Source organism: Mus pahari, chromosome 1 (assembly GCF_900095145.1).
Source record: "Mus pahari chromosome 1, PAHARI_EIJ_v1.1, whole genome shotgun sequence".
Taxonomy (NCBI): domain Eukaryota; kingdom Metazoa; phylum Chordata; class Mammalia; order Rodentia; family Muridae; genus Mus; species Mus pahari.
This window is the reverse complement of record NC_034590.1, coordinates 122,808,666-122,826,028: the sequence shown is the minus strand read 5'-3', so window position 1 is coordinate 122,826,028 and position 17,363 is coordinate 122,808,666. Positions and strand designations below refer to the sequence as shown.

Here is a 17,363-nt window from a genome sequence, read left to right as displayed (position 1 = left end):
AGAGTCAGACCTTGGTAGAGACTACTCAGATGTATTTATCTTTGGCTCTCTATCTAAATTTTTTATCTAACTTTAGAACCCTGAGGTAGAATTTGGGTGATTTACAGAATCTCTTTGCCCCTCTTCCTAGTATGGCTACATTGAATAAATCTCCTTTTTCTAAAGATTTCCTTTTTTTTTTTTTTTTTTTTTTTAAGATTTCCAATTTTTTATTTGTCTCTTTCAGTTGGCTTATTGAGGATCAGGTAGCCAGACCTGACTTCGGGCACAGGTTGTTACCCCTAACACTGACAACAAGCAGTCACGGTTTTCTGTGCCACAGACCTGACACTTTGCTGATTAAATGAAACTGTTCAAAGATGAGAACCACCTACTGCATACTTGGGCACAGTAGTAGAGAAGAGAGGGAGGTGGCAAGGATGGGAACGACAACTCAAAAACTGAAGATTTCTCACTCATGCAACCCCCCAGGACCTCCTCCTTTGTTTTACACAGCGCAAAGCTACAGTGTTACAAAAGATAAAAGAAAGCGCGACATTTGTGGGCTCAGCAGTTCCAGAGTAAGTTAACACGCTCATTCGGCTCTGTCTACAGACTCCCTTCGCCTTTTTGCCAACCTCTTCGCTCAAGGAAAAAAAAAATTATATATATACCCCACCCCATCCCCGCTTCTCTTGCACCTTGCAAGAACTCGCAGTTTGCAAAAAGTGCATCGTATAGCCGGGCGTGGTGGTGCACGCCTTTAATCCCGGCACTCGAGAGGCAGAGGCAGGCGGATTTTTGAGTTCGAGGCCAGCCTGGTCTACAGAGTGAGTTCCAGGACTGCCATAGCTACACAGAGAAACCCTGTCTCAAAAAAATAAAAAATAAAAAATAAAAAAAAACGCGTCTCAGAAACCAAGCAACAAAACTCAGTAACCGAGCTCAGGCACAACACGCATGCGTCTACTAAGCCCAGCCCCCCGGGGCCGACATCCCGCCCCTCAGCCCCCGCTCCGCCTCTCCACCCGTCACTCTACCGCAAGTGCGCTTCCTGCCCGGTACGGAAGTGGACGAGTCTGACGTCATATGAAGGCGCCGACGGTTCGGAAGGCTACAGAGGCTACACGTGAGCCATGGAGACGCCGCTGAGGCGCAGCCGGCGGCTGGAGGGCCTAAAACCTCTGTCTCCAGAGACCCTTCCTGACCCCGAAGTCTCTCGGGCGAAGCGGGCTCCTGTAGATTTCAAGTCGAACCCGGAAGAAACAGAAGAGCTCAAGTCTCCGAAGGTTCCACCACCGAGCCTTCCGTCTCCCGAACCTCAGCCGGAGACGAGCCCCGGATCACCCTGTCCTACGCAGGATGCAGTCGCTGGGTCCCCACAAAGGCAGCCAGAGCCGAGCCCCGGGTCCCTTCAACCTCATCAAGATCTGGGCCTGGAGTCACCTGCAGGACAGCCAGAGTCGAGCCCGGAATCCCCGCAACGAGAGCAGCCATCCAAATTACCTCCTACACAGGGAGAACTGGACTCTGAGGCGGCCCACGCTAACGAGGAGGTGATCCCAGGATCCCCCGAGCCTTGCCCCGGCCAGCAAGCACCGGGTCCCGAGCCCTCTCAGCCAGCACAGGAGCTGACATTCCAGGCACCTAGCTCCCCAGAGCGCCGGTTGGAGCCAGGCAAGCTGCCTCCGGCGGGAGAGATCGTAACAGAGAGACTCAACCAAAAGAAGCGAGTTATAGCCTCTCCCCAGGCCCCAGCGTCCAAAAAATTGAAGGAGAAGGAGGAGCTTCCCGTAATTCCGAAAGGGAAGCCCAAATCCGGGCGTGTGTGGAAAGATCAATCCAAGAAGAGGTAAAGTGGGGGATAGCATGGGCGATGCGTTGGGTTCTTCGTACATTTGGACCTTGCCTTCGCCTGAATGCAATCTCAGGGTTGGAAAGAGCTCACCCGAGTGAAATTCACAAACAGGATCATAATGTCAAAATGCCCTAAGGTTGGGGAGGGAGATAGATCCTCAGTGATCATTTCTTTAATGTCTACCCTAGGCGGTGTTCTTTTGAGCTTCCTTTCCGTCCTTTTTAATTATGATGCAGGGTCTCACTGTGTATCAGTGGCTGTCCTGAAATTCACAGAGATATGCCTGCTTCTGCTTCCCTAGTGCTGGGTTTAAAGAGATGTGCCACCTTTACCTTGCAGAGCAAAAAAGGCAGCCATTATATGAACACAATGAGGTCCTTTCCACTGTTATCTGCTAACTGTTGTCTTTGATAAAATGTATCATGGGACACTGGTTATGTATCACTTCCTTAGGGATGGCCAAAGAGAGTCTTTCATAGCCAGCAGCACATGTAATCTTCATCTGCCCTTTGGAGCAGGTGTTACTAGTATTGATATTGTACATCTGAGGAAGCCAAGGCTCAAGGAGGGTAATTGAGACGGGGTGGAAGCATAGATTTGATTGTAAAGCATGTGAGTGGAACCCATTAACCAGCTTTAAAGCCGCTCCTTTTCCTAGTCTGAGCAAGTCACAGCCAGGCCACTGATGGCTGACAGGTGACCAGCCAGACGGGCTCTCCCACAAAAGGCGCTGTGGCTGGGAGTAGCCAGGCCACTGATGGCCACAGGTGACCAGCCAGATGGGCTCTCCCACAGAAGGGCACTGTAACTGAGAGGCCTCCTTGCCCAGGGTCTCGTAGGCAGTGAGTAATGGGCTCGGGACCTGTCTTCCATCTCCAGGAACTAGTGCTGAACATCAACTCTGCCTCAGTACTGTAGACACCAGCCACAGTTTTAAGAGTAGAAAGGAAGTCCACAAGGCACCCACTGCTCTGTTTAGGAAGCTGGGTCTTGAGCAAGTTTGCGGACTTGGCAGGAGAGGAGCATGTTTGTCTCAGTATCAAACCATACAGTGGGAAGGGGACAGAAAAAGGATGCCTATGAATAAGCCTGGTGCCAGGTTCCAGACTCTGGGTGCCAGACTCCTAGGAAGGGAGCAGGCAGCTCAGAAAGGCCGTACTGACCTTTGTCTGGTCAGCAACAGACTGCCCAGCATGCACCAAGCCTTTAGAGACAGTTGCCTTGAGATACCCTACAACATGCAGGTAAATAGGAACTCCTAGAGGAGTCAAGGTTGTAGTGTGGGAAGCAGAAGGGCCACTTTGAAAGGATCTGCTGAGGAGCCTTAGAGTTCTGGGGATAAGATGGGGGAAAGAACAGGCCCATGGGACACCTAGCAGACTGAGCAGGGAGTAGGGGAGAGACCAGACATGAAGACCTGTCTTCATTTTATTTTTACTTTTTATCACAGAAAAGGAAAGAGCCGAGTTTTAGGAGTCCTATCACCAATTGCAACAGTTTTCAGCGTTTCATGGTCCAGCTTCTTCTTCTGTTCCTTGTCCCCTGGAATGGTTCAGCACACCCTAGAGTGTTCTTACAGACGTCATCTCTATTCTTCTATGACTCTAAGAACACTTAACTCTCCAGAAAAGCCAGAGTTAACAGAAATCCCCAAATCCCAGTTCTCCACCTTCACATCTCCCAAACTGGAGAATAATCTGAATTTGTTACAAAAAGGCCTTCTTATTGCTGTTTGGATATAAAGTCACACCCCTCTAGGGAATGAGTATCTCATTTCCAGAAGCATTCACTCATAGGTTATGTTTGGTGGCAGCAAAATTTCACAGCTGAGGCTATATTAGTACAAAAAAGCTTCAAGTCCCAATCTACACTCAGGAATGAGAGTGTAGATTGTAATCAAGACTCTTGGAGTCTTGATTAGTTCCTCTGAAGAGGAAACAGGCCTACATGCTTAGCAACCTGTTCCATCCTAAGTTTCTGTAGAAAGCTGAATGCCAGGCAAGTAGGAGAGGACAAGAAGCAGAACCAGAGGGAGTGGGTGGGTGAGGGAACACCCTCATAGAAGCAGGAGGAGGGGGGATGGGATAGCGGAGTTCTGGGGTGGGGGAAGAGGGGGACCAGGAAAAGGGATAACATTTGAAATATAAAGAAAATATTCAATTAAAAAAAGAAAAAAAAAAAGCAGACCCAGAGCCCAGTAAGAGCGGGGTATGAGGGCAGCACCACAGAGGTTCCCCAAGTGCCTCCTCTCCTGCCAAGGTTCTCCCAGATGGTTCGGGACAAGCCCCTGCGTACCTCCTGGCAGCGGAAGATGAAGGAGCGACAGGAGAGAAAGCTGGCTAAGGACTTCGCCCGGCACCTGGAGGAGGAGAAACAGAGGCGCCGACAAGTAAGGGACCATTCCTCCAAGTCGATCCCAGAGGCCAAATACCTATCTGCTGCAACAGACACTTGTCGGAGTATGACTTAGTCAGAGCCCCTGGGCATGAGGGCCCCAGGGGTAAGCAGAATAGTCTAGGGTCATGATAGGATTTGCACTCTACCATCCAGCTAAGCCTCTGTTCACAGACATGCAGGAGGCTTGGAAGTAGAGTGAGCCCAAGATAAAGGCCAGCAGGCCATCTTAGTGGCTGGGGCGTTCAGTGTGGTGGGGTCAGGCCCCTCTCTGAGACCTGCTTGTGAGGGAAAAGCTTGCCTCAAATTTGTCACTGTCATTCTAGAAGAGACTCACACACACCACCATGGGGTTGTCCTTTCACTTTGCTTTCAATTCACTCCCCTTCCCCCGTCTCAGAACCAAAAATGTCCTCATTAGAGGTTCATGCCCATGAGCTAGGGACTTGAGTAGCATGCACAGAGCTCAGTCACCAGCACCACGAAGGCTTGTTCCCAACACTTTTAGCCTCTAGGAAGTCTTGAAAAGAGCCCCAGTTTTACTTTAGCAGTCAGTACTGAGTAAGCAAGGTCATGCTGGGTTGGTTGGCAGGATTGTCCCCAGGACCGAGTTCCGCTGTCACTGCTAGTCTGGTGAGCCCAGGGTACAGAAGGAGCACTGATTCAAATGACTTGTCTCAGCTCTGTGGTTCCAGCTTGGCCACTGAGGGGGGTGGACCAGTCACTAAGGCATCCCCCCACCTAGCTTTGAGTCGCTCCAGATCTAGCTGGCTCTGAGGCCCTGTCATTTTTCCTGTGTAGCCTTGACTCCCGCTTGGCCAAAACAGTTGCCAACTCATGAGCAACTGGAGTGGTGCGTCCTCCCAGCCCTCCTCCTAATACATAGGAGCACGGGCCATCCCCATGACCCCAAGTTGTCAGAGCCACAGAAAGACCTAACCACATAGCAATCAGTGTTGGAACCATCATCCATGCCCTAGCCCTGCTAGTACAGTGGCAGCACAGCCAGGAAGCCTTGGACATCCCACCCCCAGAACAGGCTCTGAGTGTCCCTGGAGAGCTGGTACTATTCCAGGCTTTAGACACACTCTTTCTTTCTTTCTTTCTTTCTTTCTTTCTTTCTTTCTTTCTTTCTTTCTTTCTTTCTTTCTTTCTTTCTTTCTTTCTTGGGGGGTTGGGGTTTTTTTTGGGGGGGGGGGTTCAAGACAGGGTTTCTCTGTATAGCCCTGGCTGTCCTGGAACTCACTTTGTAGACCAGGCTGTCCTTGAACTCAGAAATCCACCTGCCTCTGCCCCTGTGGTCAACTTTACTGTAGAGGTGAGGAAGTGAAGGTATAGACTCAGCCACAGCACCCTAATTAGAAAGTAGAAGAATGAAAACTCAGGCTGGACTAGGTTCCTCCAGAGCCTTTGACAGCTCATCCTTCCCAGCCCTACCCAGGGCCAGGTGCAGAGCCCAGCTATAACCTGCCCTTGCATTCTCATTCTGGGACACCTGAGCCTAGGCAGAAGAAAACCTGGGACCAGCCCCACCCTTCTCCTGGCAGCTAGCACAAGGGGCCATTCTGCCTGTGTGTGACTTCTGAGTGGGAAGGCACCCACATCTTGGCCCATAGTCATCCCGTGTAAGACCTTACCTTCAGCTGTCTACTTTCTGATTTAGAACCAGGTACTCTTGGTATGGTAGGCCTCAGCTCCAGGCCCTCAATGCAGGCATTGAATCCCTGTTCTTTCCCCCAGAAGGGCCTAGTCCTCTACCCTTCCTCCCTAGGAGCAACCTGGAGGCCAAGCAGGCTTCTCCTAGGATTGTGTCAGTTCTCACTCACCAGGGGCCAGAGATGCTAAGACCATCTCAGTTCCTAGCCTGAGATTGTTCTTCTCTGTGTTTCAGGAGAAGAAAGAGCGCCGGGCTGAAAACCTGAGACGCCGGCTAGAAAATGAACGCAAGGCTGAGATTGTTCAAGTGGTGAGTATCCACCCAAGGGGTGCAGGCTGTGGCAAGGTGAAAGAGGCCGTTAAGGTACTTGGGCTCCCTGCATTACATGGTCCATTGTCCTGCTGCAGTTCTGGGCCCTTGTCCCCCCCCACCCCCTTTTCCCCAAAGACAAGCACAGGGTTCTCATCCACACTGATGCCTCCTATTTCCCCCTTCCTCAGATCCGAAACCCTGCCAAGCTCAAGAAAGCAAAGAAGAAGCAGTTGCGTTCCATTGAAAAGAGAGACACCCTGGCCTTGCTCCAGAAACAGCCACCCCAGAGGCCTGTAGCCAAGGTCTGAGCTCAGGACAATCCAGAGGCCTCAGCAAACCAAGAGTCACAGCAAACAAGGCACTTCTCAGGCCACTGACTAACGCCTCTCCTGGAGCCAGCATACCAACACTGTCACATTAAGACGGAGACTCCAGCCCAAAAGGAACTGAAGACTATGCTGGGACTCAAGAGAGATTTAACTGTCCCCATCTCCTTTCCCGTCTGTTCCAAAGTGCCTTATGGTCATAAACTGTTGTTGGGTGGTTGCAGTAGTGCACACCTTTAATCCCAGATCTCTCAGAGTTCGAGGACAGTCTTGTCTATAGAGTACAGGATAGCCAGGGCTACACAGAGAAATCCTATCTAAAAAAAAAAAAATCAAAACAACAAAAGAGGTCTTGAACTATGAATTCTTGTTTCCCAGTGATCAGAAGTCATCGCCTCCATTTTTTTCAGTGACATCTTGGCCACTTGAGGATTCTGCTAATTTGGTCCCCTCAGTCAACTGAAGCTAGCCCTTCCCTAGTTTAGCACTAAAAGATTAAAGTGGGGAGTTTCAGGGAGCTGAGTTTCTCTCCAGTACCCCTTTGCCACACTGGACTATAGAAGCCTCGAGGCTTGAGTCATGCCCACTTGTTCTATCACAAAGGTGTTTATTGGTACAGAAGCCCCTGCCCCACTGGGCTTTCATTATCATAGTAAACCACTGAAATAATGGTATGACAGGTACACTGAGTAAGGCAGGAGGGGCTTGGTGACATTTTACTCTCCAGTTTGAGAAGCACCTGCCACAGGCTTGAGGCCTGCCCAACACAACTGACAACCAGCCTGGCCTTCCGTGGTCCAGGAGATCCTGAGAATACCCCATCCCTGTTCCATAGCTACCAGTTTCTGACATCAGCTCCCCTTCCTCTGCAGTCCATGGTGGGGAGGATGTGAGATGTGTGATAGGTCCATGACTGACATAAGGTGCCCCTCCTACCTGTAGGTTGGAAGTGATGGCTGCCAGGCCCGCTCCCTGGGAGGCAGCTAATAAGGAGAGGTTGCTCTCCTTAGAATTGATCAGTGCTGCTGAAGGCCAGAGTGCAGCCTTTGGCAGCTGCAGCAGCACTAAAACTGGGCAGAGAAGAGCCCGAGTGGGAGTTGACACATCAATATGGCTAACAAGCTGACTAGCAAGGTGTGGTTAAAGCTGTCTCAGGCCAAATGGGGGATTAAAAGTGAAGACAGTTTGCTGGAAAATGTTTCTCAACCCTTTTCCTCTCACTGACCCCCATACATACTGATTGACAGACTCCCTTTGTCCCATTCACGAAGCAGGGAGTTAGTTATGAGATGCAGGCTGTGAGCTTAACCTGTGTGATTCCCAAGTGCCTTGGGCCAGCTACCAGGAAGGTATTAGAAGTACAAAATTTTGCCCGACCCTTATCAGTTACACTAGCAAGATCCCTAGGCAATTAAGCACTTTTGCTCTTAAATGTGTAGAAACCTGGAGGCCAGCAGTCAGGAACCATGTAACTCCTCTAATGGCTACTTTTGCATCCTGCTGCTCTCCCAGCTCCACACTGCAAGATTAAAGTGTTTAGAAAGGACTGCTTCAATTCACTGTGCTCCGGGAGATTGAGTCACTCAGGGCATTCCATAAGCTGATTGCCTGGACCCTACCCAAGAAGCTATGACTTGGGCCTGGCATTGGCTATGTACATTTTAAACTGGGTATCAAGAGAGACCCCGGGTGTATTAGCATGTCATCTGGGCTGTGCCGGTTTAATCCAAAATAAAGCTCAATGAGCCCCGCTTCTCCAGGGACCGCTCTCAGACCCTCTGTGGGACCTCTGCACTGCCACGTCTCATCCAGCGGATCAAGCGCGCAGGACGCAGTTGGGGAAGTCGGTCAGCCAGCAGGAGGGTAGAGGCTGGGGTGGCGGTGGAGGAGGCGCGGCGGCGATGGTTGCGGGTCCCACCACTCGGATCGCTGTCCTCCAGCACACTTTCAAGCACCGCGCGTAGCGAGCGCCGCAGCTTGTATAACATGTCGGGACATGTGAACACGTAGAGCAGTGGGTTGACCACGCTGTTGAAGAAGGCCAGGCTGGTGACAAAGGGCAGCCCACGTGACACGAGCTGCCGTAGTGTGGTGACAGAATGGGCACGCGCCTCCAGCAGACTGAAGATGTGGTAGGGCCCCCAGCAGAGCACGAAGGCCACCACGATGGCCGCCACCAGGCGCACAAAGCGGCTGGTCCTCTGGCGACCACGGTGGTGCAGTCGCAGGCTCACAGCCACGTGGCTCGAAGCGATGATGGCCAGAGGTACCACGAAGGCCAGCAGGAACTTGCTGACCGCCAGGGCCTTCTGGCGGTAGTCGCACGTGGTGTCGCGGTCAGGCCCTGGATTCCAGAGCAGCATGTTGTAATAGCACATGATGCGGCCATCAATCCGCGGGATGGTGTCTCTGAACACGAAATATGGTATTGTGTTGAGCACCGCCAGAGCCCAGAGCATCAGGCAGACTCTGTGCGCGACCGCCACCGTGCGGTGGTTCTGTGCCCACACTGGCCTCACCACCTGCAGGCAGCGATCTAGGCTGATGGCACTGAGCAGGAAGCCGCTGGCAAACATGTTGAGGAAGAAGACCGAGGAATGTAGCTTGCAGAAGGTAGTGCCCAGCTCCCACGAGTGGCCCACTGCCAGGAAGTAGGTGAAGAAAGGAAGGGAGGCGGCGGCTAACAAGTCGGACAGCGCCAGGTGCAGCACCCAGGTGGTGACCACTGTCTGGCGCATGCGACAGCCCACCACAAACAGGATGAGTCCGTTTTCCACCAGGCCCAGCAGCGAGGCCAACCCGTGCAACAGCACCGACACGTGGTCGATATAGCGGAGGCTAGAGTTGCTGTGGTTTGGAAGCTGGACCATCTCCTCCAAGAGTGGACAGAGCGGCTTCAGTGTGACGTTGGCCATGGCAAGATGGAAGAAAGGAGGGCTGAGCCTGTCACCCAGGAACCAGAAGAAGCCTGCAGCTTGGGCAAGAGATGAACCTATCTCAGAGTTGCCAGTTTTGCCTGGTAATAGGGTGGACACTAGGAATCGGTGAGGATGCGCAAGACAGGGAAGGCAGTAGTACAGTTTGGGGCAAGTCAAGTGTAGTCTTCCTGAGCCTAACAGTCTCTAGTTTGTAGGGCTACTGGAACAAAATGAGAACAATTTTAAAAGGGCATGGGTTTAGGGGGAAAATATAAGTGTGTGCTATGCAAGCATGAGGAGCTGAGTTTGATCCCAGCACCCAGGTATAAAGTAGGGTATGGTACACGTGCTTGTAATCTCAGTGCTGGAGAGAGAAAGACAGGTGGATCCTGGGGGCTCACTGACCAGCCAGCCTAAACTACTCAGTGAACCATGGGTCCCAGAGACTTTAACTTAAAAAGACAAGGTAGGGGACTAGAGGGATGGCCCCACAGCAAAGCATATACTGCTTTTCAGGAGACCAGTGTTTGACTTCCAGTACCCATATGGGGCAGCTCACAACAGCCTATATAACTCAGTTCCAGTGGATCCAGTCCCTCTGACTTCTGCAGACACATGCATTCACATGCGTACCCACAAACACACATACACACTTTAAAATAAAATCTTTTTAATGTGGACAGATCCTAAGCAACATGACTCAAGGTTGATATCGGATTTATACACACACATACATATACCTGTATTCATATGTACATACACACATACACAATTTAAAATAATAAAAATAAGTCATTTTTTAAGGTGGCTGCTTCTAAGATTAACTTTTGGCTTACACACATGTACATGCACATACATACACAAGGGAACTGACATAAAGCAGGCACTGTATCAATTCCATTGTGATTACTATTAAGCACTTGTCCAAGATCACAAAGGTCAGGCCATGCAGGACTTATTTTTCCAGTATCCAAAACACAGAAAGGTAGCCCCTCCAATGAGATGGGAGGTTTGCACCACCCACCCCACCGGCCTTACCTCTCTGCGGTTCCTCCTAGAGAACAGTAGTCAGCCTCAGAAGTGACTGATGGGGTATGCTGATTGGTTGAGATGGGGAGCTGGCCCTTCCTCTGACAGGAGAGGAGATAAGATAAGAGAGACAAGCGTGAGACCTGGCTGGAGGAACTATCACACAGGAATCTGGGGAAGGCAGTGACAGTCCTACTTATCCCAGGAAACCCATACCCATTTACTCACCCACACACTGGGCCAATAGGCACATTAAGCAACAACTAAGGAACTCTGGACAAGCCAGGTTCTCAGCCTCATGGAGAACCCCAGGACCCAGTAACGAAGCTGGGGCCAGGGAGGGCTAAGGGAATCATATACTCCCTGCCACAGAGAGGAAATGAAAGCAGGGTGTGCCAGGCACCCACAACCCTCCAGGTACTGTGGTAGATCCTGTAATAGATGTTCTTTCTTGTGACTCTGGAAGAAATGTGCCAAGACTCTCTCCATCCCATTGTACAGATGAGAAAATGGAGACACAAGAGTTTTAAGTGTTTGTTGAGCCACGCAACACAGACATGTGGAAGAGGGATTGTTCAGTCCTCAGGCTGCTGTCTATCTAGCTTTGAAAGTGGGATGATAGAAGAAGAGAAGGAACCAGGCAGTGGTGGCTCACGCCTTTAATCCCAGCACTTGGGAGGCAGAGGCAGGCAGATTTCTAAGTTCAAGGCCAGCCTGGTCTACAGAGTCATTTCCAGGACAGCCAGGGCTACACAGAGAAACTCTGTCTTGAAAACACCAAAAAAAAAAAAAAGAGCAGGAAATAGGAGCTTGCCAGAGACTTCAGAACCCCTCTTTCTAACAGAACTCCTCTTTCAAACTCGATTAGCCAGAATGGAAAAATCTACTCCCTTCCAGAAACCACTGATCTTCATAGGGTGGAGCTCTGGGACACCAACCTAGAAGATCCCTGACAGAATACCTCTTGGAGCTAGGTCAAAGAGAGCAGTTTGAGCTCTATGAATTCTGACTGATCCTACTTTTTACGCTTTAGCATCTGCAGAGCAGTTATACTCACATTAATCCAATGAGAGTAGCTTTTCAGAAGAGAAAACTGAGGTTCAGAGGGGCACAAAAGCTAGGCCAGCACTGTGGAGGGAGACTGAGGCTTTCCCGGATCCCAGTAGACAGATGTGAGCTATTCTCTTTCTGCCCTGAGACATCCCCTTCAAGCTGCACTGTCAGTGTCATGGGATGCTCAGAAGACAGCGCTCCTGCACTCTTCGGAACCACCCATTCTGATCCCTCAGGCTGCATGGAGACAGTTTCAAGACCCAGGATCTTAGGGCACCCCCAAGCAGCTAGGATCCTATTATAGTGGGAACCATAGCTCTTCAACACCCTGAGCTTGAACTCAACTTCCAGCTGGGTGAACTTGTCAGTTTCTGTAAGCTCACTGAGTGATCCTGTCCCCTCTCCTGAGATAGCGTGGTGGCCATGATCAGACAGCTCACACATTGGATCTCCCATCTAGATAACACCCAGGAAAGCACAGCCCTTCCTTCTGGGCATCAGGCCCCACCAGGCTCCTAAGCTCATCCCCGTATCATTCTAGCTAGGAGTAGTCCTCTCTAATCCCAAAGCTGCCCAGCCCCTGGAAGGCTGCCTCCTTACCGAGCCACACAGTGAGTCAGGGTTGAGCCGGGGAGGCTGGCAGCTTCTGAAAGCAGCAGGACTGAGCACCAGGCAAGTGGCTGGAGGGGAGTGAGCTGAAGGAGGAAATAGCTGTCAGCCCCGAGGGTAGGGGCGGGGACACTATGCTCAAAGTCTTTCATCTCCATCCAGGCCACCAGCTCCTGGAGGTCCACCCCTTCTCTTCATGGAGGAGCCTCTGGAACCCAAAGGACAGTGTTTTAAGTCCTTTACTGTCAATCCCCAGACACCACGATTCTCCAAGGAGAAGCACTCCAGCTCTTCTGAGGCAGCATGGGCCCCAGTCCCCAGAGAACTAGAGGAAACAGGGAGGGGCCATGGGAAGAGCACAGAGACCCTTGGCCAGGAGGTCAGTCACTTCTTACCAGGAACCATGTCTTCTCACAGCAAGTGGGAAGGATGAATTGAGGCGTGTCAGGGGGAGCATCTGGCACATAGTAGGTGTTCACAAAGGCAGCTTCTTTCCCATCCACAGAAAAGTGGGAAAAGCAGGTAGCTGTTTCATAGTAAGGAAAATAGAGCCCAAATCCAGGGGAGGAGAAGGCTGAGTCTTAGAAGTTTGCATTTTAGCCGGGCATGGTGCTGCACGCCTTTAATCCCAGCACCAGGGAAGCAGAGGCAGGTGGACCTCTGTGAGTTCAAGGCCAGCCTGGTCTACAAAACAAGTTACAGGACAGCAAGGACTGTTACACAGAGAAACCCTGTCTTGAAACAACAGCAACAAAAGGTTTACATTTTCTTATTGTCTTGACTTGTGTGGGTGTGTATACGCACATAGGTGTATACATGTGAATGTGTATGCACACATAGGTGCAGACATGCAGGTGCAGATGAGCGTGCATGTGGAGGTCAGAGGGCACCTCAGCTGTTGTTCTTCAGGGGTCAGCCACCTTGTGGTGCAGGTATGTATGTGTCATATATGTGTGTGTGTGCATGCATGCATGGTGGTACACATGTGTTTGCGTATGGAGACCAGAGATCAACATCAGGTGTCTTCCTCAGTCATCCTCCACCTTATCTTTTTTTTTTCCCCAGATTTATTTATTTTATTTTATGCGTGCAGGCATCTTGCCTGCATGAGTGTCTGTGCGCAATGTGTATGCAGTGCCCATGGAGGCCAGAAGAGGGCATAGGATCCACTGGAGCTGTGATGTGAGTGCTGGAAATTGAATCCCAATCCTCTGGAAGACCAATCAGTGCTCTTAACCACTGAGCCATCACTCCACCATATACATGTATGCCTGTGCCCGTGTGTGTAATATGTTATATATTTATATAAATATAAAAATCAAGCATCAGTGCTATGCCAGCATGTTCCTCACAGTGCCTCAAGACACAGGTTAGCAAGGACCTTGGTTGTCCAGACCCTTGGCCACACAAAAGGTCTCCCTTGCCCTGGTCCATGATGTGTGCAGCCCTTCCTAAAAGTACATAGTCCTATACATTCTTGGGATAACATTCATCCAAACCTGGATCAGGCTGTACATATAGGATCATGGTTTGGTTTCCAGCTGGTTGTGCAGTTTTGGGAGGCTGTGGAACCTCGCAGGCAGAAGGACAGTAGGGGTGAGACTTTATCGTTAGACCTGTCCCTTAGTTCCTGGCTTATACTTTGATTCCTTTTTCAACGTGATGTGGGAGGAGGCTTAGAAGTCACCTGTAGCTCCAGCTCCAGGGAATCCAACATCCTCTTTTGGACTCCACAGGCAACTGTACTCTCACACACACATTTACACACCCCCCACACACACACACACACACTCAAACACACACTCACACAACTAAAAATTAAAATGAACTTTCACAAGGTCTAACTTCTGTTCAGTCCCAGCCTTATGGAGGTTGGTATGCAGCCTGCTCACTGAATTAAGAAAGAGTTCCTTCTTTCCCTGAGAGACTTATCTCAGCACCAAGGCAGGAGGCCTGTGCAGACTTCCCTCAGGCTCTCAGCCCACCCCTGAGTCCTCCCCAGCATGCCTTTGTGCAGAGAACATCCTGCTCAGCTTCTATGGCAACCATGTTAAGGGGCTCTCATTCAGATAAACCCTTCCTCTTCTGCCTTTTCTCAGGTCTAATCCTGTCATTACTCTCATGTCCCAGCCCTCCCTGAGGATCTCTTATTGCTAAATAAAAAAGCTTCAAAGCCCTAGCAATGTTACAAAAACAAACCAAAGAAAGGATTCCCTGAAGCGAGGCTCCGAGGCATTTTGTGAAGAAGTAAAAGGCACATACCCTCTTCCCCTTGTCCCTGAGGGGCTTTGTGGGATCCTGGCTGACCACATGTGGTGAAAAACAGCTTCTCTCAGCATCTACTGAGCCAAACTCCTCCGTAGATAAGGTAACAGAGGTGTGAGAAAGGATCTCAGCAGGATGTGGCTCATGCCTCTTACTCTAGACGCCCAGAATCTGACTCAACACTGACCACTTCAAGAAGAGTATCTGAAGGGTGCCAGAACAATGGGGGTCCTGGGGAGCAGGGTCACTGGTTAGGAGTGACAGGTAGAAACCATGACTGGTCAGCAGTCCTGTTTAGCCTTAAAGTAGAAGGAGAAAGACCAGTCAAAAGGAGACCAGGAGGCCATCGAAGCTGTCAGCCCTCCCTGAGATCGAATGTGAAAGATAGTGACTGAGGCCTTAGGAGGGAGCTAGCATAGCACTGACCGAAGCTCCTGGGGCTGGGGAGAAGCCCCACTCTGTAAAGTGTTTTGTTATCCAAGCATGAGGACCTGAGTGTGGATTCCTAGAATCCACATGGCCAGTCAGACACAGCAGCACACACTTGTAAGCCCAGTGCTGGAGACAGACAGGTCCCTGGAGCTCACTGGCTTGCGAGCCTAATTAAATTGGTGAGCTCCAAGTTCATTTGAGAGGCCCTTCCTCAGAAAATAAATACGTCTTAGTCAGGGTTTCTATTCCTGGACAAAACATCATGACCAAGAAGCAAGTTGGGGAGGAAAGACTTTATTCAGCTTACATTTCCACATTGCTGTTCATCACAAAGGAAGTCAGGACTGGAACTCAAGCAGGTCAGGAAGCAGGAGCTGATGCAGAGGCCATGGAGGGATGTTCTTTACTGGCTTGCTTCCACTGGTTTGCTCAGCCTGCTCTCTTATAGAACCCAAGACTACCAGCCCAGAGATGGCACCACCCACAAGGGGACCTCCCCCCTTGATCACTAACTGAGAAAATGCCTTACAGCTGGATTTCGTGGAGGCATTTCCCCAACTGAAGCTCCTTTCTCTGTGATAACTCCAGCTGTGTCAAGTTGACACAAAACTAGCCAGTACAGTATGTATTGGCTTATATGTGGATATTAGCTGTTATGCCAATGATAACCAAGATAAAATCCATAGAACCACAGAGGATAGGTATAGAGTAGGGGACTAGAGGGAACTGATAGCTTTTGTTAGAAAAAGAAAAAGAAGAAGAAAAAGATTACTGGAGAGATGCCTCAGCAGTTAAGAGCACTGACTGCTCTTCCAAAGGTCTTGAGTTCAAATCCCAGCAACCACATGGTAGCTCACAACCATCTGATGAGATCTAATGCCCTCTTCTGGTGTGTCTGAAGACAGCTATAGTGCACTTACATATAATAAATAAATAAATAAATAAATAAATAAATAAATAAATCTTTAGAAAGTGGAGGGGAAGAAAAGATGGTTGTGGATGGATGTGGGGAGCTGGAGTGAAAGTCTCAAGTGCAGAGGGGAAGGGAAAAGGGGTTTGGGGAGGGAATATGGGGAGAGACAACTAAAATTAAGGGCCATTTGAGGGAGTAGTATGGAAATCTAACACAGTAGAAACCTTCTAATATATACATATATGATGGTAATCTAAAGGAAATTGCCAAATAATGGGGGAGATAATTCCAACTGTCCATCACTTGTCACCAAATGAAGTTTCCAGTACCAGGATTGGGTTACACCTAACTGAGTTGTGAGCCGAAGGGGTCCCATAGATCACTCTTCAAAAACTGACAGCAAGACCCCATTGCTAAAGACACCTACACAACTCATTGAACATGGCGATGTCAAGCTGGTGCCTGCACAGGGCCTTCACCCCTGTGTTCCAGCATCTTTGGTACAGGAAGGTACTCAGCATGCTATCAAAAGAAAATCACAAATACCAACCTAGCCACAAATCCTTTATCTACACGGGTGTGCTGCCTGCAACCTAGGCCTGTGCAATGGTGGCACAAAGCTTGAGGGAGTAACCCACCAATAACTGATTGAAGACTCACTCTGCGAGATGAAACCCATACCTGACACTGCTTGGGTGGTCAAGAACCTAGGGACATGAGGTAAAACCAAATACTGCTGTTCTAAAAAGGGCATGTGGCAATATGATAACATTTCATCTATTCTCACAGATCAGTGTCTTGCTTAGGCATCATCACAGAACCATCTTCCTGCAACAGATAGGAACGAATACAGAGACCCACAGCCAGACACAGAGAGTGAGAGACCTAGGAACTCTCAGCCCAGAATGAAAGTCTCCACACAATGCCTCCCCTCAGAGCTCAGGGAACCTGGAAGAAGAGGAGGCAGAAAGAGCGTAAGAGACAGGGAGTGTGGAGAACGTCAGGAGAACAGGCCCTCTGAGTCAACTTAGCAAAACTCATATGAACTCAGAGACTGAAGCAGCAAGCTGGGGCCAGGATGGATCTGCAGCAGGTCCTCTGTGTATACATTACAGCTGCCCCCGGTTTTGTGTTTGTATGGGATTCCAGAATGTGTGAATGAGTAGGTCTGTGATCTTTTAAATTTCTCTATTTTATGCATATGGATGATTTGTCTGCATGTACATATATCTATCTACACACAGGAAGAGGTTATCTGACGCCATGGGGTCTCGGATTCTTGTGTCTTCTCTTGGGCTCTTTTCTTTCTGTTGGTTTGTCTTGTCCAACTTTGATGTGATAGACTTTGTTTTCTCTTGTTATATTTTGTTATATTTTTTGAAGAATGAGTGAATGAATGAAAATCTAGCCACTGGGATAAAGGTTAACAAATGAACTATCATTTATGCCTTCTGGGGGAGGGAGAGTCAGCTTTCTCCAAGGGAGTGACACTGGGTATATCAAGCACTTAAGGACAGGGCAGGCCTCGTGTTCAGGAACAGTTAACTGACATACAGTGAACTCCACAGGCCGTGTGCGTGTGTGTGTGTGTGTGTGTGTGTGTGTGTGTGTGTGTGTG

The 17,363-nt window shown here is 49.8% G+C and overlaps 2 protein-coding genes across 2 annotated transcripts; one reads left to right on the top strand and one right to left on the bottom strand.

The window, feature by feature from the left end:
* Positions 1 to 1,084: 1,084 nt before the first annotated feature.
* Positions 1,085 to 7,904, top strand: Ccdc86 (coiled-coil domain containing 86). The gene is made up of 4 exons (XM_021215517.2): positions 1,085 to 1,831; positions 4,097 to 4,226; positions 6,123 to 6,197; positions 6,389 to 7,904. Exons 1-4 carry the CDS (start codon positions 1,116 to 1,118, stop codon positions 6,506 to 6,508), a joined length of 1,041 nt encoding a protein of 346 aa, XP_021071176.1. The 5' UTR covers positions 1,085 to 1,115; the 3' UTR covers positions 6,509 to 7,904.
* Positions 7,618 to 10,534, bottom strand: Ptgdr2 (prostaglandin D2 receptor 2). The gene is made up of 2 exons (XM_021218394.2): positions 10,483 to 10,534; positions 7,618 to 9,500 (listed from the first exon to the last, which is right to left on the bottom strand). The coding sequence occupies exon 2, from the start codon at positions 9,439 to 9,441 to the stop codon at positions 8,296 to 8,298; it is 1,146 nt and encodes a 381-aa protein (XP_021074053.1). The 5' UTR covers positions 9,442 to 9,500; positions 10,483 to 10,534; the 3' UTR covers positions 7,618 to 8,295.
* Between the last annotated feature and the right edge of the window lie 6,829 nt (positions 10,535 to 17,363).